At 30.6% G+C, this 18,198-nt stretch overlaps 2 protein-coding genes across 12 annotated transcripts; both read left to right on the top strand.

Moving 5' to 3' along the window:
- The first annotated feature begins 594 nt into the window (after window positions 1–594).
- LOC107904752 (uncharacterized) lies at window positions 595–7,071 on the top strand. 11 transcript variants are annotated; one of them, XM_016831230.2, is made up of 13 exons: window positions 595–718; window positions 1,306–1,364; window positions 1,707–1,978; window positions 2,065–2,139; window positions 2,231–2,289; window positions 2,412–2,547; window positions 2,773–2,869; window positions 2,976–3,042; window positions 4,405–4,503; window positions 5,023–5,112; window positions 5,794–5,948; window positions 6,373–6,474; window positions 6,556–7,071. In XM_016831230.2, the coding sequence occupies exons 3-13, from the start codon at window positions 1,726–1,728 to the stop codon at window positions 6,695–6,697; spliced, it is 1,275 nt and encodes a 424-aa protein (XP_016686719.2). In that variant the 5' UTR covers window positions 595–718; window positions 1,306–1,364; window positions 1,707–1,725; the 3' UTR covers window positions 6,698–7,071. The 11 variants fall into 11 exon arrangements, with proteins under 11 accessions (XP_016686719.2, XP_016686711.2, XP_016686715.2 ...); XM_016831222.2 differs by having other exon boundaries at window positions 596–718; window positions 1,306–1,360; XM_016831226.2 differs by having other exon boundaries at window positions 612–768.
- Window positions 7,072–14,525: 7,454 nt separating this feature from the next.
- LOC121211262 (protein REVEILLE 7) lies at window positions 14,526–17,738 on the top strand. Its single transcript, XM_041083854.1, has 7 exons — window positions 14,526–14,786; window positions 14,978–15,049; window positions 15,475–15,606; window positions 15,695–15,806; window positions 15,892–15,953; window positions 16,076–16,501; window positions 16,602–17,738. Exons 2-7 carry the CDS (start codon window positions 15,038–15,040, stop codon window positions 17,268–17,270), a joined length of 1,413 nt encoding a protein of 470 aa, XP_040939788.1. The 5' UTR covers window positions 14,526–14,786; window positions 14,978–15,037; the 3' UTR covers window positions 17,271–17,738.
- The last annotated feature ends 460 nt before the right edge of the window (window positions 17,739–18,198 follow it).

Below are 18,198 nucleotides of genomic sequence, written 5' to 3' on the forward strand. Positions count from 1 at the left end.
CCAAACAAGCTGTAAGTTTTTTTTTTAATTTTGTTTTAGTTTAAGTTTTAATATGTATCAAAATTTTCCAGATTTTTTAAATTAATTCGAATGTATTTTTTTATTGTTTTGTACTAATATAAATAAATTTAAACCTTAAACTAATTTACGTTAAAAGATGTTCATGGGTCTGCTGAAGTTCAATTTTAAAATTTTTATAAGTCCAAATCCATATTTGACTTTTGTAAACTCATTTTACTATTAAAAATAATGAAAATTAAATTTTAAATTGAAATTTTATATATTTATATAATTAAATTTAAATTTAAAAGTGTAAAAATCTTTATTCAAGTCTAATTCAAGCTGGGCTGACTTTTCGACCCGACTCTTGAAAAAGTTTTATTCAAGCTTAAAAAAAAATTAAATCTAAAAATAATTTAAATTGTAAACAGAAAATAATTCAAATTTCAAATTAAAATTTTAAAAAAATTGGAATGAACGTAAACTGTAAACTGAAAATAACTCAAATTAAAAAATAACCCAAAATTGGACCCGCCAACTCACATGTTTACCGCCTCTACCTCTCTCCTCCATTTTCTTCCTTTCTCGGTGGACCTAAGTTTTTCGTTTTTTATTTTATTTAAATTTCATTCAAGTCATTTAAAAGCATTTGAAAAATTCTATCCCAAAGGACTCAGTTTTCCATGTATAGTAGATTGAGAGAGGCGTAAGGCCAAAGGTAGATTCAATATTATTAGATTTCACTGAGATGGAAGTTAACTAAACCATGTAATGCAAGCTTCTTCTTTTTTTTTTCCACAGCTTTCATCAACGCTATGCTTTTATATTGCTGAACCTGTAGCTTTTCCATTCTCTTCGATAATTGATTTTCTGCTTTCAGCTATATTTTTGTTTATGTTATGGTTCATTCCTTGTTTGTTTTTGTAAAAGATTGAAATAAAATCTTGGCTTGGAGTGTTAAAAATCAGTCAAAATTTTCGGAGATGCTTTGTTGATTCGGAACCACTAATTAAATGGACTTCTATCAAGGTTATTATTTATGCTGCTTGCGAATTGGATTCACAATTCTTTAGTTTCACATTGTTCTTCTGGATTTTGCATGCAAAACCATAAAAGAAACATCTAAAATTTGTCTTAGAATGAAAAGTCTACTTTTTCTTTTATTGCGACATGAAAAGGTAATGTAAATTGTCAAGTTTCATGAATTTCTTGTGATTCATTTGCTTTTATTGATTTGGTCTCTGTACTCATTCTCCCTCCTTCCCTTTAAAAAAAAATTAAGTTTTGTACTTTTGTTGGATGCAGAAGCTACTAGAGTTTTGATCCATGCGCTCACCTTCTTCTGATTAGGGACGACAAGGTCAGTAAGTGCAAGTCCCATCACTTTTTTTTTCATTTAAAAAGATTAAAATATCTTTTGGAGAGTTCTAGTTAGAGTCCATTGATGGAGCTCGTGAGTTGCCTACTTGTTTTTCTTTGTTGGTTGGACATTTAATTAGTATTATTTTTTTCCCTTCTATGGCTTGCAAATTGTGTACTCTCATCTGCTTCATTTGCAATACATGCTATCTGTTCCTTCTGCTTTGCCGTTTACTTTTATGATCTATGGGATTATATTGGCTACACTCCTCAGAACTCCTGTCTTTCATGCTAGAAATAAGGTTACTTTACCAAAGAATTTGACTTTATTTTGCCCTGATTGGCAGATAAAGTGACTCTCAAGATATGGGATGCCTGGTTTCAACACCAAAGGATACTGGGGGAAATAGGAGGAGGCCAGGAAGTATTGGTGAAGTTTCTGTGTATGTCCCAGGTTTACGAATTCCGAAACCTGTTGATTTCTCTCAATCACTCAGTGGTCACGTGTCAAAGACATTAGTAGAGCGCCTTACAGCAATGAGAACTCGTATAGTTGTTATGGCTGGGCAAGAAGCACTTACAATTACAAGAACAAGGAGGAAAACTACTACACAGCATGGTTTATTGCAGCTGAACCTGATTTTCTTGTAAATGGAATCTAGTAAACAATTTTACTGATATTTCGGTTGAAAATACTGTCTACAGGGCGTTCAACATTGGTAGATCTTCATCAAGCTCTTGAAGACTATTTGCCTGTGCTTTTGGGATTAGTTTCAGATGGTAAAATCTATTGTTAAAGTCACGTTCCTTAAAATGTTTAGTTTATTGTATAAGGCAAATTGTAACACTATGGTCCATTGTCATGGTTCAGGGAGCCAGCTACAGTTCAAAGTACAGTTTATTTGGGTTAATCAGGAGGATGATGCTGAGGTCTGACTGCGGGTTTAGGCTATTATTGTCAACCTATCTTTTATTTGCGTTTGACATTTTATTTGGTCTTTCTACTCTTTGAGAAATAAAGATTTGATGTGAATCAAATTTTTTTTTGGCAGGAGACAGCCATGTTTAATGCTTGGTATGAAGTGTTGTCAGTATTGCATTTGATGGCAGTGTTATCATTATCACAAGCCAACTTACTGCTTCTTCCAAGGACTTCTGCTGATTTTTATCAACCAAAAGCATCAGAAGGTAGGTAGTTATGAAGAAAGAAAAAGGAAATCTTGGTGCTGGTTCTTTCTGGCTGCTATTGCTTTTGTTTCTTTCGTTTCCTTTTTCCCACTTGATTTTTAAAGTTTAAGACTTATTACCGGAAAATCTGCTTATCCTTTCAACTCACTTTAGGTTTTCATTCTGACTTTGCTTCAACCTCTTTATCCATGGTGCTATTGACTTCAATATTTTCTCAATAAACAGAAAGCAGACGAGCTTCTATTGATATTTTCTTGAAGGCTGCAGGATACTTGGATTGTGCTGTCAGGCATGTTCTCCCTCGGTTGCCATCTGAACTAAGGTATATAGAGATGAAATACTAGCTGTTAACTTTCTTTGATATCTTAACAATCACCTCTCACTTTCCAGATCTAGTAATAATCTATTGATGTCCATTTTACTTGCAGGAGAAATTTACCAGTAGATCTAGCAGAAGGAGTTCTTCGAGCACTTTGTTTGCAAGCATTAGGGCAGGTACTAACTTCATCTCTAGATTGATATAGGTGTCAATTGTTAGGTTGCTTGTGAATCAAGTTTACAATGTGGACCATCTGGTATCTTATTGGAGTGACATGTCTGAATATTTCTTTATTTGCATTGCTGCACATAATCTAATGTTCTTTTCTCATTTGATGATATCTGTCTACTTGCATAAATTACCCTTACCTGCTAAAGATACGAGCATTTTTTAGATTGCAGCTCTATCCCGCATTAAATCCATGTCAGATACAATGCATATCTAGTCATATTTCTCCCACATATATACTTTAAATGTCCAGTTTAAACTCAAAAGTTTCAACTTTTCAGGTTCTTCCAATGCTAAGTAATTTTGATTGTCAGAAACATGATGAACCTGTAAAAACCATTTCCCCCCTTTTTGCACAGTTTAAGATTGAATTTATGAATAAAGGAATAGGAAGGGATAACTGCTGGTTTAAGCTTATTTAAAAGGAATATTCATGGTCATGGATTTTTTCTGCAATGGCTTTTTACTTGTATAATAAACAAGATCGATAGAATTGATATAGTATGAACACTCACAGCAGATTCAAACCCAAATAGAAAGAAGCAAGGAAATGAAAACAAAGTGTTTGGTATCATTATGACAGCAAAAGTCAACAAGAATTTGAGGGAAAAAAGGAAAGCTCCTTCTAGGATTGTGATAAGAGCAGAAAAGTTGTACATGGCATTGAATGTTGAGCAACAAAGTATTGAAATAAGTAAGAAAAAGGAGTGTGATTGAATTGGGTTTGCTACTCTAGATGGGCGTCCATACAGGAAAACAAAAACAAACTTGTATGCGAGTTCAGAGGAGACCTACAAATAACTACTGGGGACCTATGGTTAACAGAAGATGCTTGTATCAAGAAATGGACAGGAAGACCTAAGAGAACATGGATATAAACTGCTAAAAAGGATCTTTCTTTGGCCGAGCTTTCTGAGGATATGATTTCATCTAATGGTTCAATATGCACCATACTTTGTGAGAAAAGGCTTTGTTGTTTGTTACTCCTGTGAATGACTTTATCTTGCAAAACAAGGACCATTCTTGCGGAAGCATGACTTGTTTGCTAAACAAATGTTGTATATTTGCATTTCTTTTCATGCTCTTGGAGTCTTGGTGAATTCAAAAACCTTTCTGCAGTATAATGAGGAATGATAGTGTTTGGTTTCATTAAAGAATACATTAGTAGAGGGCTCAAGTGTTGGTCATGTGCACTTTTCTTTCTTTCTATGTGTGCATGTCTAGAAACAGATTGGAACAGGCATTGTGTAGGCATATTTTTTTCTCCTCATGGTTTAAGGGTTCTTTTTTCCTCTCTGTCTCTGGTGTAGGGTGTTGATATCCAGCTTGGAATGGCAATTGATAGTACCAAGGCTACTCTTGCTGTGAAGCGAAGGCTTGCATGTGAGATGGTAAAATACTGGCAGCAGGTATCAATGCACCTTATGTTTTATTGTTTTTTGAGCTCTGACCAGCCTACCACATCTTTTGTAGTCTTCAATTCAATCATACTTCTAATTTTTTATCAAAATTTCATTTTCACTTGATATGCATATATAATTGCTTAGTTTGTGCGTAGGCCATTTTTTTAACTTGGTGATACTTTATTGTGAATGTAGTATGAATGAGATTTTGTCCTGATCACCTTTCAGCTAGTTACTAATTGTCGGCACTTGATGGCATCTGTTATGACTTTTTTTTTTTTGTAGTCTAATAACAATGTTTTTGAAAGTTTACTTATTTGGCTATCAGAATCATGGTTTTTTTGTAGTCTAATAACAATGTTTTTGAAAGTTTACTTATTTGGCTATCAGAATCATGGTTTGTCTTTTTTCCTCAAACATTTTATGAATTATTCATCTTGCTTCAGTATATCATCTATTAGCTGAATGAAAGTGTAGTTAGTGATCTTCAAACATATATTTATATTTATTGCCATATCTTAACAGGCTCAAGATAACCTTATGAATCTTCCATTATCAAATGGATGGGGTGAAAAGCATCGACATTTTGTAAAGTGGAAATATGTTGAGGCCAAGGTATACCATCCTTTGTTTCATTTCTCTATTTTCCTCTCTAGGTGTGAGCCATGAGGACAAAAGCATGGTTATGCGAATATTCTCCTTAGTGCATTCTTGAATTTAAATATCAGTTTATGTAACACTTTTGAAGAAATAATAACACTATATACTGAATCTAGCTAACATCAATCTAAGATATCTGCTAGATTTTCTAGAAGTAGTTGAAACATAGTTGTAAATGCAGCATTTGTATTGATAGAATACGGATTAAGTCTATATACTAGCCTTTTTTATCGCACACCTGTGTTGACATGGTTTGACATTGGCTTATTCTTGAGGTTAGTGTCCAAACTCTCCGGAGTTGGCTGGGTTCAGTTTTGTATTGCCTCCACTATGCATATTCTCTATGTCACCAATTTATTTGTTATTTCTGGCCAGGTTCATTTACTATTACAACCCCATCCCAGAAAAATAATAAATAAGTCAGAAGAAAGAAAAAAGAAGTCATATAATGCCTATGCAAACAACCCGAATTTTTTATAAATGATCAGGGAAAAAAGGACATTCAGACCTATTTTTCTTTACTGTATTCTGCTGGAAGGATAGTTAGAGTAGCAATGGCTATCTTGAAGTTGCATTTGTCGGCTAATAGTAGTAATGTAATTATATTTATTTCTTTATTGATTTATACAAATACAGGCTGCAGCATATTATTATCATGGTTTGATCCTTGATGAGGGGAATACAGAGAAATCCCATGGTATGGCTGTAGCTGCTCTACAAGCTGCTGATGAATATTTCGAGGAAAGCAAGACGGCTTGTGAGGTATTTAATGCAGCTCATCCTTTGTCCAGGTAATTCATATTGGCCTTTTGTGGTAGATAATATTTATTCTCTAAGCATTTTTTCTTTTTATTTTGAAGAAGCTATCTATGCTTTCTTTTAAACTAATCTATTTTTCTTAGACTATGGCGCCAAGCAATTATTAACCTTGTAGGAACAGGTAAGGATAGGAAGGTCGCAAGGGAACTTTAACACTTTGTCCCTATTGGGGCAGAAATTTTATTCTCATCCTAGACCATCCTATGCCCTATGATATGTGAAATAGAGAGAGTAAAATAGTCTCAATGATAAAATATAACAAAGTAACAAGAAAAAAAGAAACCCTCTTAATAACATGATTTAATTTACATGCTTGCTCTTTTTGGACTTGATTTTGTTTAGGTAATATAGTTTCAGGCTAGAATTTTCCTTGCTAAAGGTTCTTGTTTGGTGCAGGAATCCACCACTTTGGGGGACCATGAAGTATCTATCTGAGAAAATTCCGAAAGACACTTCTAGCAAGGTCCGGATTAACCGCGATCTCTACTCCCACGAAAAGTAAGTGTATGGTTTTCCAATTCTTAAACTGGCAGTCATTACTTTTGGTTAATAACCTTGGTATTGGTAAATGTTATTCAGAAACATGGGGACGGCTCCAACATTACCGGATTTCGCATTAGCATTGAAACCGAATGAATATCAATTACCTCCGGTGGATCCCTCATGGAATGAGAATGTACAGTTAGGCCACATTGGCACTAATGAGGTGAAGCGTGGATAAAAAGATAAGTTCGCTATGATATCTTTTGTATAAAAAAACGCATACAGTTACCAGTCAGCCGCAAAGTATGAATGGCTAAAAAGGTAAGTAGATTTTCGCCAACTGTTGTGTAGCAAGGTCCATTATTGGCTTCTAGCTTTCCTTTCTGTGATTCCTTCACAATATTCTTTCCTTTCCCCTCATAAATGTATTGTACAAGAGGTTGATTACTGATAAACATATGGCTCCTCATGCCCTTCCCTTTTGGTCTATTCTTTGATTTTTATACTTTATATTTACTGTATGCATTTTGCTTTTTGTTTACATGAAATAAATGTTTCCTTTCTTTAAAACCTAAAGATTTGAGTGAAATTTGAGTTTAGTGTTTTTCTCAATTTTTAAGGTTATATATTTATATGATATGGTTATTGTTCATTGATGTGATTTTATAGGTAGATTTTATGTATGCCAACACGTGTTCTACTCTAGACTTAACACATACTTATACGATCTGAGTTTTTGCCTACGTAATGACATGCGAACTCATATTGTATAGTTCCATATATAACAACACTTAGCGTCATGCAAGCTTGATATGCGAGCCCAATGTACAAGCTTGATATGCGAGCTTGATACATGAGCCTAATGTGCAAGCTCAATGCATGATTCATGTAGAATCTGACCCGGACCTATTCGGGTTGTGGGTTGGCAATAGTAAGTATCATAACAATTTGCTATTGATGTTTTTGGTTCTTTTTATGTGTGATTATTATGTATAAGTTATCAAACATATTTATTGAGTTTTAGTTCATTATATGTTAGCTTTGTCTGCAAAGGTGAAATTAGAAAATTCTTTTAGGATGGATCGAGATGAAGCTAAAAATTAATGAATTAAAATGTAATTTCACCTTTCTATTGATTTATATTTTGATAGTTTTCAAAAGAACTAAATCAAAATTCCAACACTTTAGAATACCAAACTATAATTTTATCATATATTAGTTTAAAATTTTACAAATTTTGAGAAAATTAAAGCAACGATTTTCCATTTTGCAACCAGGGCTATTGTTTGCCCCTAGTTTTTGCCATTGCTTGTTTGGATATTTTTTAAGTTATAGTTTGGTTGAACTCATTTAAATTATAATTACTTCAATATATATTTTTTGTGATTGTATTGTAAATATAAAAAAAATTAAGTGAGTTTTTTATATTATTAAAATAGAAATCTATCGATATATATTTCAAAGACTTTATTGTATCTCATAAATATAAAGTTGTTTGCATTTAATGACACTTATTGTTAAAAAGATTGAATTTAATTACTTTATCAAAACAATTTGAAAAATCAACATATATGAATAATTCTATATGCATGTGTTTATTAGTAGTTATTTTTATACAAAACTTGCCATAAGGTTTTCAGTGAAAAGGCTATTGGAAAATACTAAACGTATTGTCTTTTTAAGAAAAAAAATACTTTATTTGATTATTCAATTATAAAAATTTATAAAATTTTCATTTCATTATTTAATTTTATTTTTTTCATTTAATTATCTTAATTTTTTTGAATGTTGGTCTACTATGGATAAAAAAAATAAAATTGGATAATTAGACGATCATTTTATAATTTTTCATAATTAGGTGATAAAAAAATTATAATTGAGTGGCAATTTTATAATTTTTCATTGTTAAGTAATAAAAAAATATAATTGAGTGACCTTTATTATAGTTTAACAATGATATTTCATGCATTAATATTGAGATACTTTTACTTTCTTCGAATTAGTGATTAAAGTTTTTATTAGGTATTTACATCACTCTCTAAATATTATAATAATTAAGAAATGTAAAACAAAAAGAATATTGAAATATTTTGCGTTTTGAGAGTTGTTGATTTCATTGTAAGGCCATTAAAGATTTATTGTGATGATATGAAAATCACACCAAATGTAGGTAAGGAAATAAGAATGAGAATCTTTTCTACATTTAGAAACTCTAGGCATTAAAATTTTGGGGAAAAAGGGAGAGAGAAAAGTACAGATTTGGCAAAGCTATCAGCCAATCACAAAGCAAAGGTGAAAATGAATGGAGGAGAATATAATAATTTGAAAAAAAGAAGAGCCACAAAACAAAAGATAAAGAAATTAGGCCAAAATGCTATAAAGTCAGAAAGTAAGCGAGATTAACAATGTGATATCTTATTATTACTTAATAAAACCAAAACCAAGATATTATTTTATTTTGGATTTCACCTTTTTATCTATAAAATAAATATTCCATAATTTGAAAATGATGTAAATTTTATATTTTAAGACTACTTTTACTTAGAGTACAAAGAATTGTGGACCCCCCTTAATTAAGAGTTTAATTATATTTTTGTCATTTTTCCTTAAAAATAGACCAGTTAATCTTGAATTCTTGATATGTTAAATTAAAGAGTAAATTGATTATTTTTATTAAAAATTTTATTCATTTGTATTATGTTAAAAATCGATGTGGCTAACAGAATAACTAGAAGGTGACACGTGATTTGTCAAGTGTAGACTTACTCATGGGTCAAGCCACCCAGTCCGACCCGAAGGCCCGCCCTAAATGTGAGAGGGTTTGGGTAAAAATATAGGCCCGAAAAATAGACTTGGACAAAAAATAAAGCCCGTTTAAAAAAATGGGTCTGGCCTTGCGTAAGACATTTTTTGCCCGGGCTTGGCTCAGCTCGAATTCACTAAAAGACAAAGAAAATCTATTTTTTTAGTATCATTTTACTATTATGTTGCTACTATTTTGTTGTTATTATTTGGATATTGAATAAATTTTATTTTATTGTTAATTTTGTTATTATTTTAAAGATATTTGTTAATTTTATTATTATTTTAGAGACATTTACTTGTTAAGTTGCATCTATTTTAGTGGTATTTAAGTATACATATTTTTTAAAATTTATTTTCAATTTGTTGAGAAATATTTATTTTGATGTTTTTAGTATTTTTAATATATTATATATTTTTTAAAAGTATATAACAAAATAATATAAAAATTAATATGGTCGGGCCGGGTCGGGCCCCAGTTTTAGCATTTTCATTTAGATTGGGCTTGGGAAAAATTTAGGCACATTTTTCGTGCCAGGCTGAGCCCGAGCTTAGCAAACGGGCCTGAAATTTAGTTGAGCCCGGCCCATGTACACCTCTAGTCACGTGTACATCATATTAATATACAAATATCAGTTTTTAGTAGTAGAAATGAATGAAAGTTTTAACATAATATTAGTTTACTCTTTAATTTAACGTATAAAGATTATTTTATTTTATTTTTTAGTAGAAGATGGCATAATACAATTCGACCGATGACAAGGAGAATAAGCCTTTGAAAATGATAAATTTACTATTTAAATCTTTAAATTTTACGAAATTATATGTTGTTATAATAAATTTACATTTTGTTTCATAATTCATCTCTAACCCTCTAAAAATTTTATTATTTTTTACATCCTCCTTATATCCAAATCGATATACAATATTATTAGCCAAAATTAACAATAATACCAAATGTTTATGATCCACACAGAATTGAAAAGACATTATCAAAATCCCCATGAATCTGGAAATATCAGAATCACGGCTCACAAAATGTTAAATATACCAACCTATCCATATGCACCAGCATTTGCCACAACAATAAATTTCAATATTTTATCACTTTTTTTTAAAAAAAATTAAAATAAAAACAAAAAACAAAGCAGATAATTCTCGAATCCATCCTGGCTCTTTAGGAAGGACAATCTTAAAGAAAACTATTTTGTTAGAGATACATAAAATTCAAATCGCTCCTTTAAACGGAATATTTATTATAATATGCATAATAAATTTTATACAAAATTATTTTAATTTTTTATCTCTTTTAATATTTAAATTTACATTTTTAGTAAATTATTCTAAAATGGACAAAAAAATTAATGTTCATTAACTTTACTGACGTGGCATATATGTGGATCCACGTAGATGATATGTCAATATTTAATTAATTTTTAAAAATATTTTTTAAAATATTCTTCATATTTTTTAAATTTTATATTTAAAAAAATAATTAAATGCTAACGTATCATCCACGTGTATGCAATGTAAGTAAAGTTTAAAAACTGTTAACTTTTTCATTCATTTTGAGATTTGATAAAATAATGGAATTTAAAAATAAAAAAATAAAAAATTATTTTTTAAAATTGAAGAGCCAAATAAATCAAGAATTCTTTAAAAGTCTAGATTAAAATCACAACAATAAAATAAAAAGAAGAGGTATTTAAGTCTTCTAATTTTAATAAATGGAAAAAATAAATATATTTGAATTTATTTTTTAAAAAATAATAATTAGTAATTAGACATTTATTCTTTATATTGTTGGTTTTTATTTATTTTTAGTATGTGTGCCTTAAAGAAAATTACATTATAAATCAAATCCCAACACTTTATTAAAAAATAAACAAATTTAATTAAAAATGATAAAAAAACGTCAAATAATTTTTTTATTGAAAAAAAAAAGAAGTTGCTAAACTCTTTGTTCTTAAGACTATCTTTTTGCCTCTCTTTTACTTCAAGAGAAAACTATTTTAATTAAATTATTGCTTTAAAAGATAAAATTAAAAAAAAAACTCATCTAATTACGTTAATTTCTAGTATAGTAATTTAATGAAAAAAGAAGGGCCACGTGGCAGAAAAATGGACTATTCTTCTTGATTTTGAGCTGAACCACCAGCTACCATGCACCACTTAACATGTGGCTCTTATTTTTTCCTAATTTTTTTTCATTTTTAATATACTTTTTTATTTGGAAAGTGAAATATCATGTTACTATTTTAATATAAAAATATATTGTTAATTGGCCATTTTCTATTGGCCATTGGGTGACTCTTAACCAATCAGCCTGCATTATCTCATCCACGTCAGCGACACGTTCCGTTTTTCGTATGGACCGCCAAACACTGACTCGTATATCAACCTTTTTATATATTAGAATATAATTTAAACTAACTTTTGTGGTGAATATACCTAAGAGGTCCCTCTATTATAGAGGTCTTATCAAATTAGTCTTTCTACTAATAAATGAATCAATTTAATCTTTTTACTATTAAAAAGAATCAAGTAAGGTCAAACTAAAATAGAGTTAATATTTATCATTTACTATTTAACAAAGTTAATTATTTTAAATGTTTTTATGATTTTTTAAATGAATTTTTTTTGTTTTGACTTAAACATTAATTAAAAAATAATTTTTAATATATTTTATGTATGGTAAATATTGATTCTATTACAAATTGGATTTATTTAATTTTTTAATAATATGTGGACTAATTTGATTCAGTCTCTATAATATAGGACTTCCTAAATATTTTAACCTAAATTTTGATTAAATATATAATATAATACATAAATTTAGAGTTGATGAAATTATAGATATTAAAAATGAATAAATTATTATTTTTATTTTGAATATATATGCTTATTTTGGGCATGTAATAAATGAACATAAAACAAATGTTTCTTGTGATGTGGTAAAAAAATATTGTTAAACAATATAAATAAATGATAAATTATATTTAAGGTTATTAAATTATTTGTAAGATAACTTTTTGGTTATTTAACTTAAACATATTATAAAATATTTATTAAACTATTCGAAAATTTTTATTCAAGTTATTGGATTATTAAGCTTAGTTAATAAATTCCAATCAATAATTTGACGATCAGTACGGTGAATCAATTCTCATCAATGAGTAAAAAATCATTCATTAAATCCAAATCGAATTAATGATAAATATCGTATTATTTTGTAAATAAATTCAAAATTATAAAAGAAATAAAAAAAAATACATTACATAAGCACCCTTTGGAGTTCTCATGGGACGCTTTTTTCCTTTTCTGGTAATAACTCATAAGGGACTCTTATTATTGTTATTTTTGGTCCCGTTACTATTATTAGTTGGTGCAAGACATGAGGGTCAAGCCCTTTTTTTATTGAACAATACAAGGGGGAAGTCAAATATTTTTTGTTCGGAAATCAGAATAAAATTAAAAAATTTAGAATGTCAAAGCTAACAATTTTATATCAAAGTAACTTCAAATTGAATTATTATTTTTTATAAAGACCAAAGTGTATTTTTTTTATTTAATAAAAAATTGAATTATTTAAAAGGGGCGCAAAGTGCAATTGGAGCATTTAATTAAAGGACCAAGGACACTGAGTTTAATTATCATTCATAAGTATAATTTTCACAATTCAAAGTCAGTCTAATAGATATAAAAGAAAAATATAAAAATTTCACAAAACTGGAAAAGAAAAATAAATTGCACAAAATATAATGGTTAATAATCTTTTCGTGTAAAAGCATTAAAATATTTTTAAAAAATGGAAAAAAAAATAGACAATGTCATCAATCTTGGCTTAACACCTGTTTGAAAGGTTGCATGCCCACCAGGTGTGCTATGTTGCGAGTAGATAAGTTTTATTATTATTGTTGTTGTTATTATTATTAAGTCCCATTTATTTTAAAAAAGTTATTTCAATAAAAATGTTTTAAAATTACTTCAATGGAAGTTTTTAGAATAATTTATACAATTTTATTCATAATAAAATTTTAAAAAATAATTACTTATGTTATTAAAATCATGAATTTAATTATTATATTAATAATATTAGTAACAAAAAGAACTTATCGATATACCATTTATAATTTAAAATATAATTAAAATATTTTAAAATTTTAAAATTAATTTAAAATAAAAATTATAATTCGAGAATGTCTCATGAATTAACTTTATTTATTATATAAAAAAGAAAAGGTAAACGCTAAGTTTGAGAGAGAGAGAAAGCGAGATTTTTATTAAACGATAACGAGACTATGAGATTTTTAAAAGTATTATCCTCAGAAGATTAAAAGAAATAAAAAGTATTATCCTCACAAACAGGAAAATAAATATATAAAAAGATTGTAATAAAAAAATTCAACAAACATGAGGCTGAAATTAAATTGGCTACTACTCTCCGACAGTGATACTACTGCTGTTCGCCGCTCAACCTATCCAGACATTTAAAATATTCCTAAATTAAAAATCTGACCAATAGGAATTCCTTTTTTATTTTTTTCAAAAATAATTCAGTTGCGATTTTATTTAAAAAAAGAAATAAATAAATTATTACTACATATTTAATAAATGTATTTACTTGGACAAAATTGAATGTTGCTGGTACGCGTGGCGTTTACGGTAAAGGAAAAGCTGATGTGGCAAAAAAGTGCACAAGAGCTAAAGTGGTCCCCACCACTTAACTCAATTAAAAAAAAAAAAACTTTATGTCACGAGCAGCTGTACCCACCATTTGGCCTGCCGTCTTTCTGTCTGAAAATTATTTTTTCTAAGGTCATAGATATTTTTCGATTTTTCATCTTTGCTTTTTCCTTTTTTATATATTTTATTTTATTTTCTCCACTCTTTTTCCACACAATTGTAAACGACGCTCTCTCACTAGTGGGACAAAAACGAAAAGTAAGGAGAGTGAATGCTCCGCGCGTGGGATTAAAAAGTCATAAAATATCTGAAAAATGAGCTACACTTATCAATTATCCATCCATCCTTCAATATCTTCCACAAAAATAAAACGTGAAAAAAAAATCTTCGAAAAATTAAAAGGACAGTGCCATCGCAAAAAAACGACGCGTGTCCAAAGGACTCGACATTTCTCAGCCACAAGATTCCAAGCCCTTCTCGAGTTTTCCATGAAAAATAAAAAATAAATAAAAATAAAAATCTGACGTGGCACCCTTCTCTCGCTTTTATACTGAAGAAATAATACCTATTAAAATGATTTATTTATCTTCGCTTGTTTTCTAATTTCAAAAATCTTCAATGTTTTTCCCTTCTTCTATTTCAAATCTAAATTTTCGACTCTTCTTGATTCATCTTTTGTTTTAATTTTTCTTCTTTAAATACTTTTCTAAGCAGTTTAACAGTATAGCACGACTGTTAATTGTTTAATCTCTTGCTATTTTGAGAATTTTATTGTGAATTTTTTTCCTTTGGATTGCTCTTGAAGTTTTTTGTTTTCCCGAGATTTCTCGTTTAAACTGGTAAGTTTGTGCCTGATTTGATTTGTTTTGTGGATAATTTAGCTTTTTTTCAGTTTATGATTTGAATTTTTTATGAGACTCACTGTTCATTGAATTTTCTTTTAATCGGAAAGGAAGATTTCTGACTTGTTATTGAATTAGTTCTGATTCTTAGATTATATGATGTATTAATAGTGATTTTTGGTTTATAGGGGAAGTTGCAGGAGTATTTCTAGGTTCTGCAAGATTTGAAGCAAAATTCGTTTCTAACGATGGCTACGGAGGTATATACTATATCCTATATTGACGAGGCTTATACTTGCAGTGTTATTTTATGTTTTAAGAAGGTTTGATTTTATCTTTCCTTTTTTTTGTTTCAAGATGAAAGAAAGCTGTCAATTTGCAGTCTGTACTCCGCATAATTTGAATCAAATGCTTCGATGCAAATTTGCTCTTTTTTTTTTCTTTATTTGTTATCGCTATGTTTGCTGGACCTTGGAAACTGCTCCTTTTATGGATTACTGAAATTTATGGAATCAGATGCTTTTTTTTTTTGTTACTCGAAGTTGTATATTTTTTCAATTGCTTATGTATCTGCGTGGACCTGAATATGCTTTAATGAGAGGAATTAGCATTCATTTGAAATGGAAAGTTAAACTTTAAAGAGTGTTTAATAATTGTTTATATGCTGTTGCAAATTTTGATATAGGACCAAATTGAAAGTACAGCATCACCTACTGCTCTCAAATCCGGTTTGTGCTGTTCCATAGGCAGTGGACAATCTGAGACATTGACTCAATTGCAGGAGTTATACGGATTTAAGCATGATCATACACCCAAGGTTCCTTTCTTCACGTTGCCTATGATCTGTGCTTTCCTTTCGGTATTAGTCCCCAGATAGTAATTTTTAAATCTTTTCTTTGCTATAGGTCCGGAAACCCTATACAATAACTAAACAAAGGGAAAAATGGACCGAGGAAGAGCATCAGAAGTTTCTTGAAGCTTTAAGGCTGTATGGCCGTGGCTGGCGCCAAATAGAAGGTATGTGAGCAGTGGAGATTTTTGCATATACTCTTTTGCCATGGTTATGGTGTGAACAGATTAAGTTACACTTGTTTTCATGCAGAGCATGTAGGCACGAAAACTGCTGTTCAAATTCGAAGTCATGCTCAAAAGTTTTTCTCTAAGGTTTATTGCTTTATGTTCATTGCAAGATTTTCTTGATTGGGGAACGATTGTATGCCATGTGTAGACATTCTTATATAGGTTTCTTTGATCAGTCTCTTATACTTGCGTGTCTGTGGTTCTAGGTTGCCCGAGAGTCAAATGATGGCTTTGAGAGTTCCGTTAAATCAATTGAGATACCCCCTCCTCGTCCAAAAAGGAAGCCAACACATCCATATCCCCGCAAATCTGTTACTGCTGTTAAAGGAATATCTCCATTATCTCAATTAGAGAGGTCTCTATCCCCCAACCACTCTGTCTCGGAACAGGATAACAAATCACCCTCATCAGTTTTGTCCCCATTTGTTTTCGATGCAATGGGGTCTTCTGCTTCTGAGCAACCGAATAGATGTTCTTCTCCAACTTCTTGTACTACTAATATACAGTCACTCAATAATACATCCCCTGTTGAAAAGGAAAATGACTATGTGACATCTATAGAGAAAGAGAATGAATCTTTATCATCTGCTAAAGTATTTGGACAATCATCCGAGGAGGACATTTTATCTTTGGTAAAATCTCTGCCCTTTTTCATTTATGGAACAATTATTACTGACCTTTGTCTTAGAATTTGAACTCTGATTTTCTTTCTTTCTTCATGTAATTACCCAGAAATCCAACGCAGACTTTGAGGAACCTGTGTGTACCAAAGGAAACGAAGCAGCAGTAGTTGTGCCTTTCACCAGTATTAAGCTTTTCGGGAAAACAGTTGAGGTGAAAGATTCCAGCAAACCATCCACGGGTGCAGAAAACTTTCAAATGCAAACATTGAAGAATGGTGTAGCCGGCGAGTGCTTGGACTTGCATTTGTCACATGGGACAGTCATCGATAATTGCAGTAGGGTACCTTCTAAATCTAATTTATCCCCTTGTATGGAAATCCACACAGATAAAAATGATCATGTAGAATACACCAGTGATGCTCCTCTGCCATGGTTAGCTTTTTACCAAGGTCTACCCTTTTATTACATCACTTCATTTAATCAAACCCATAAGGACCCCAGAGTCAAAGAGACACCGAAAGAGAAGGAAACCCTGAATGAAAGATCTTGCACCGGTTCAAATACGGGCTCAGTCAGTCAAATAGAAAATATGGAAAAGAATTCAGATTCTGTCGATTCTCAATGCCAAAACCCTTGTCCTCGGGGAAAAATGACATCCCAAAAGTTTAGTAAAGGATTTGTGCCATACAAAAGATGTTTAACAGAAAGGGATATGCCATCATCCATGGTTGTATCCGAGGGTCGAGAGAGGGCACAAAAAGCCCGAGTTTGCTCGTAGTTGCCAGCGCTCTTGTTCGGATAAAACACACAATCGTAAGCAAAAGAGGATCACAAATAATCACTTGAGGTCTTGGTTTACACACATATATATAGGCAAACTTTTTCAGTGAATTATAGGTAATTTTTTCTGTTTGTAATATACCATTTCTATGTATCAGCTACCTTCGGATATCCTGTGGCTCAATGTGTTCATAGCTCCAAAGGGTAAAGAGGGGTCCGTTTGTGTGTTAAAGGGTTAGGGGTCTATTCTAGTTTTTACATATGTATATATATACACATATCATGTATGTGTATATGTATGTTCTGGATGCTAACTTGTTTTGCAACAACGTTTTGTAAATTATGTCCCTTTTTTTGTTCGAACTGGAGCAGGTGGTTACCTCCACTTCAACATAAACGTTGACTGGTTGTATACTATGTGCCAATGGTATTTCATGACACAAGAAATAATCAGTTTGCAAAGAAATATTTTTGTCTGCCATAGAAAAAGCTTCTGTTATTTTCTTTTGTTTAGTGCGGTATTAATAGAGATATGCATGATTTGATGAATCATAAAGGCGATTAAAGAAATTTGATGCGAAGTTTCATGTCATCACTTACCATTATTATTACAGTACAATCAATCACAATTTTGATTGGTGTAAGCCGACACCTGGCTTATATGCGAAGTGGTTTTATAATTGAGATTGATAGTATGAAAAATTGAAACCCCTCGTCTAAATCATTTGATAAACGATTCAACTTCAAGTCATTTTATTTTACCCCTCGTTGGGTATAATATGCATAAAGGTGTTAGCGCTTACCTCACGTTTGATTGGCGTGGTGCCAACGTTATTCAGATTGCCAATATTAAATTATTTGGTGCCATAAGCCCATAACTCGTAAAATAATATGATTAGGTAACTTACCCCAACTGTATTAATAAT

Source organism: Gossypium hirsutum, chromosome A12, assembly GCF_007990345.1.
Source record: "Gossypium hirsutum isolate 1008001.06 chromosome A12, Gossypium_hirsutum_v2.1, whole genome shotgun sequence".
NCBI lineage: Eukaryota > Viridiplantae > Streptophyta > Magnoliopsida > Malvales > Malvaceae > Gossypium > Gossypium hirsutum.